General features: G+C 39.7%; 1 protein-coding gene across 1 annotated transcript in view; it reads left to right on the forward strand.

Moving 5' to 3' along the window:
* The first annotated feature begins 1,458 nt into the window (after positions 1 to 1,458).
* The window catches only part of erich3 (glutamate-rich 3), a 27,821-nt gene continuing 23,863 nt past the window's right edge, over positions 1,459 to 5,416 (forward strand). Inside the window, exons 1-5 of the mRNA XM_037674750.1 lie at positions 1,459 to 1,475; positions 2,846 to 2,939; positions 3,036 to 3,161; positions 3,256 to 3,327; positions 3,598 to 3,723. Coding sequence (XP_037530678.1) covers positions 1,459 to 1,475; positions 2,846 to 2,939; positions 3,036 to 3,161; positions 3,256 to 3,327; positions 3,598 to 3,723 — 435 coding nt within the window. The remainder of the gene's footprint in view (positions 1,476 to 2,845; positions 2,940 to 3,035; positions 3,162 to 3,255; positions 3,328 to 3,597; positions 3,724 to 5,416) is intronic.

Genomic DNA, 5,416 nt, shown 5'->3' on the forward strand with positions numbered 1-5,416 from the left:
TTACAAAGCTAATCTGGATCTGTAGACTAATCAGTGCATTATCACACTCATACACTGAAGGGACACACATCAGAGGCAATGAGGGGTTCAGTGTCTTGCCCGGGGACACTTTAACATGTGACTGCTGGTGGAATCAAACCTCCAACTCTCCCATTGGAGGACGACTGCTCTAACCACTCAGCCACAGCCACCCCGTAACAACAAGTGGGGCAAAGTGAGTGGGGTCTGAATACTTTCTAAAGTCCATGAAGGTGTCGTTGTCATGAGGTGTAGGTGTGCTTGTCTGCACCTTCCAACATGAATTCAATCTGGGTACAGTGTGCTGCCCTGGGTGTGTCAGGTAGTCTCCAAAGACACATGGCTCCCCCTACTGGTCAAAATTGGTATTGATGACTTCACGTAATTATGGAAATGAAAGGCCCCTGCCCCTTGTCATGCCAAGGTTTTAACCTAATATCTTATAATAAAAAATGACACGTTGAATGCATTTGGTCAAACTTTGAATTTAACGTTCTGCATAATGTCAATATTACAAGCTGAGAGTATGTGTTGGGGATGACTCTCAGCTACTACCACACCAAATTTCAGGTTAACGTGTAAAAGTGACAGAGCTATACTGTAGCCCTTTGTGTGATGGCTTGAGTGGATTAACTGTGGCAGCCATCTTTAACTGAGCTGTCTCTATAAATTAATGAGTTGTAGATGATTACTTTTTGCAAGTAAATAAAATTCATCAAGTGGTGTAGGAGATTTTTCACTAATAGGCATACAAAGACACACGAGCAGAAACTATATTGTCCACCTTTTTTCTTTAGTCAGAGTGCAATAAAAATTCAAAATATTGTATTGTGAATATTTCATGTCTTGTGTTGCACACATCAGAGAAATGAGATGATTAATGCTGGTTAATGCTGCAAGGTAACAAAGGAAAGTTTTTAATGTTCTGTGCAAATTATGTAGGCTGCTTTTTCACTTCTCCACCAGAGGGCGACAGAGGATCTGCACTGACTCGTCCTTCTCAACAGAAGCAAAACATTAAATTCGTAATAACAAACAAAAGCATAAAACTTCCAAGTTTTTTTTTATTTTATTTTGTTTTTATAATGTAAAAGTTGTTTCAACACCTAACTGCTTAGAGTCCTACAACACGTGTGAGTGATCTGTTTGTTGCTTTGTTGTAGTTTTGTTTGGATGTTTTTTTTTCTTACTTGACACTTTGAAAGCGGAAACCGGCCTAGTCACGTGATCTCCATGGCAACCATTAAGCATCGTTGGTCCGTTTGAGGAGCCGCTCCAGATCGCTTTCTGCTCAAAATCCACCGCCGCAGTCTTTCAAAACCTTGTTTTTTTGTCTCTGACATCCGGTGGGACATTTCACAGAGAGGACAGAGGACACTTCTCGGTACCTTAAAGATGTCGGGGTTTCTTACAGAGAGAGCGAGCAGACAGAAAGCCGCCATGAGTCACAAACCCGGGTAAGAAGAAGCAGTTTAATATTTTTTTATTCCTTCCTCTTTTGTAGTCAGGTGTTAAAAATTAACCTTTAACGACTCTGGTAAAATGCTCAGAGCTAGAATGACTCACAAAATTAGGTCAAAACTGAAGTTAGACCAACTTTTGGCCTAATGAGTTATGAAAACTCACAAGTGTTAAAGTAATTTTACTCATTTATAGGGCTCGCTACAGTGGTGCTGCTTTTGCTAATTGGTTTAAAAATGCACAATTTAGAAAATGAACAAACTGCTTATCTGTGGATTAATAATTCTGACATAACGACACATTCATGCTTTTATTACAAATTAATTGATGTTATGGTACTTTTTATATTTTTTTTATAATTTAGAGGGAAGCCATTTTTTTTTACTTCACATCTACATTTAATAAAATAACTAAAAGTGTTTGTAACAGTCATGTGACTAACATTCAGTCTGTAAATATACAATAGGCTATTAAAACTTCTAATTACAATATTAATGTACTGCTTGCATGTTGCTAAATAAATAATATGAAGTCAATAATGTGAAAATGAGTCAACGAGAGGGATCACTTGGTTGCGTAATAACTTGTTTGACTGGTTTTTATTTATTATTTATATTAATATAGCATACCAACAGTCATCTTATGCTGCTATTCAACAAAATAAAATTAAATAATTACATTCAGGACGATGAAGTAAAACCCTATTGCAGTTTAACTATTTAGACCAAATGAATTATTTGTGACGTGCATTTGCTCCATTTTACCTCTAACTTGTAATACACGACCTCCAGTTAGATATAGAACAGGTGCTGCGTGACATTAAACATGAATTCCACAGAACACGTTCTGACACGCAGAATGAAGGCACTGAAACAAAATATTTAAGAGCGATGCATAACCTCTGTTTGACTCTATCCCTTGAAAACCTCAGAACATATTCGAGCATTAAAAAAAAAAAACATAATCTAAGTGATAATTTAAAGTCAAAGCCTGCAGTCCAGACTAACCCATAAAGGCAAACAAGCCATGTGCACAAAGACGAGGCCGTTTGGGTCAAGTGTGCCTTCATGTCTGTAATCAGACACCTGTAACACACTCTGTACTTGAAGATCCTGTTGTGTTGTACACAAATGCTGCTGGAAATCAAATCTGCACTGGAAAAAAAAAAAGGTGCCTTTAGACGTACCGGTTTGTGGAAGAGCTGATTTCCTGTTAATGAGGACAAGAGGAGAACTGCCAAGAAACAAACACGGTGCTGTGCTCCACTGAAGCATTTGATTAGCCATAATTAAAGTCTGGATGTTCTTCACGAGGCCAGACTGTGCTCAGTATCTCTCTTGTGTTTTCATTTGTTTGCTTTCTGCAGACTTATGCCCACCTATAACAGCCTCACGGACAAACATCTCGCCGATTACTTTAGAAACGCTCGAATCAGGAGGCACCTGCAGAGAGCAGGCCTGGTATGTCAGCAGCATGACCAGATGTTTATGAAGGCATCTCAAGTCACTTGTTTTATCCGTTGTACCTTAATATGTTGAGGCGGTTGTTTTCATCAGCTCACCAGGAGTGGACGAGTTGTTCCAGACAAGGAGTACAAACACAAGCTGCTCCAGAGAGCCCACCAGAGACACGTCACAGAGTGCCTGGCCCAGGCCATCTTCCACAAGGTGTTGGAGATGAAGGTGAAACATGGAAAAGGAGACGGAACACGGCCAGTTAGTTTGTTATTCCCCTCGCATAATTAACTGATGCTAATTTTTCCTGCCACTCTTCCAGCGCCTCCACCAAACGGAGATCAAAAGGAAGCTGGAGGAGTTTGCACGAAGGGAAAGGGTGCATAGGATGAAGGTGCATCATTTACATTTAATCAAGCTCCGCTGCCTTGTTCTGCAAATCGACTCCCATTAAGCTAAATGAGATGAGAAGGCAGTCAGTGATGAGAGTTCATTTGCACAAATAAACACTTTGCTGCGTTTCTCACATGATGTGGAGCTCGTCTGTTTGTACAAAGACAAAATTAGACATTTAAGGACAAGAACTAAATCTGTAAGCATTATTTACGTTGTACTGTGGACTTTTCAAACACACGGCAGCATCATGAATGTTCTTGTTTGGAAGGTGGAGCGCTCCAAAACCTATAAGGAAGACACGACCAGCCTGTTTCCACGTGCACCCACGAGAGCCAGGGACCTCCAGGAACAGCACTCTGTGCCAGAAGGGGATCAGTCTGAATCCTCTGAGTCTGTGAGTAAAATACTCCCAGTGCAGCCCCTGACTGACCCTACAGGGTCCCACTGTGGGCCTGAGCTGGAAAAGACACTGTAACGTCCATTTGGGAGCTTTTTTTTAGTAGTTTCTCACAATTTATGGCAATAGTTCTAAGTGCCCTGCTGAATTAGGAATTCTATCCATCCATGATCTTTGTCCAATTCTTCCTTATCGAGTCGTGGGGGGGTCAATGGTGTCCATATCCAGCAGTGACTGTGTGAGAGGCAGGGGACACCTGGACAGGTCTCCAGTCCATCACAGGGACACATAGAGACCAACAACCATTCACTCTCTCACTCACACGTAGAGACAATTTAGAGTTACCAATCAGCCTAACATGCATGTTTTTGGTCTGTGGGAGTGTAGTGAGTCACGTGGGTACGTGTCACTAGTTGTAGTATGACAAATATATGAGATATATGCATACTTTTTCACGAGTTCCTCATCTTTCTGACTGTGTAAGTCGTGCATTGAATTTTAACAAAAATGTAACGAGAGACGTTATTATCTTTGACCCATCAAATCAATGCGGCCATTTATTTTCAGAATCAAAGTTTAACATCAAACATTTACATTAATTTGGCAAAATATGAAAATAATAACAGACAAGTTTCACAGAAAATGAGCATCGATCACTCGGCGGTGAACGAGGACTTTGCTTCAGATATTTCTAAAATATCTGTACTGGTTTTGTGAGAGAGAGAAGAGTTTAAGATGAAATGGAGATTTATCTTACAGAGAACTATGTGAGGGAATTAATATCTGTAGACCAGAACGTGCACGCTTCATCAGATCTCAGCTCGCCTCCGGTACACTTTAGTCGAAGAAGAGACCGTTACCTGGTTGATGATAGATCAGCTCGATAGAGAATCCTCCAGACCTTTCAGCGTCTCCGTTGAGAGCTGCTGAAATCCTTAGATAGTCGTGCGTGGGTTGTTCAAACAGAAGTTATAATTCCAAACGTCTCTGACTCTCCTGAATTCTCGAATTCTCTTCAATTCACTTCACCATTCTCCATGAATTCTCCATGAATTCTAACAAATTCTTTCAGAACTCTTTACCATTCTAACTCTCTAACAGAACCGAGAAGTTCTCACATTTTAAATGAGTTTACTTCCGGGTTTACTTTAGAGCTTTCTGATTCGTGGATGGACCAGAAAGAGGTGTGGTTTTTGACGTAAGGTATTATCAAAAGTCGAGGTCAGGGAATGAATTTGTTTTCAACATACAGAAAAGATTATTGCAGAATACCAGACTTTTTGGAGCCTCACTCTGTTGTATCTTTCCAAATAGTAAAACATGACATCCCATTTTCAGTAAACATTTAGTTGACCGAAGCTTCAACTTTCACATACTTACGACAGCTTGCTCATTGAAGACAGACAATCAAGAAATGCATATTAACCTGATTTCTTCTTTGAATGAGGAATAAAAATCATTACTTACTGTTTATGTAAAATAAAATGAGTAGTTCTTTTTCAACCTGTAAGCATTGAATGGAACTAACACAATTTGATTATCAAACATTTGTAAAACAGTAATGATTATAGAGGATTGTCTTTTCTGCTTGATTAATTCAAGAAAGAAAGTCATCAGATGGCTCAGACTTATTCAGATCAATGAAAATAACAGTCTCTGTCCATCTGATAGATTTGAGGTCATCAGGGTC

This window comes from Nematolebias whitei, chromosome 3 (genome assembly GCF_014905685.2).
Source record: "Nematolebias whitei isolate Nwh7 chromosome 3, NemWhi1, whole genome shotgun sequence".
NCBI lineage: Eukaryota > Metazoa > Chordata > Actinopteri > Cyprinodontiformes > Rivulidae > Nematolebias > Nematolebias whitei.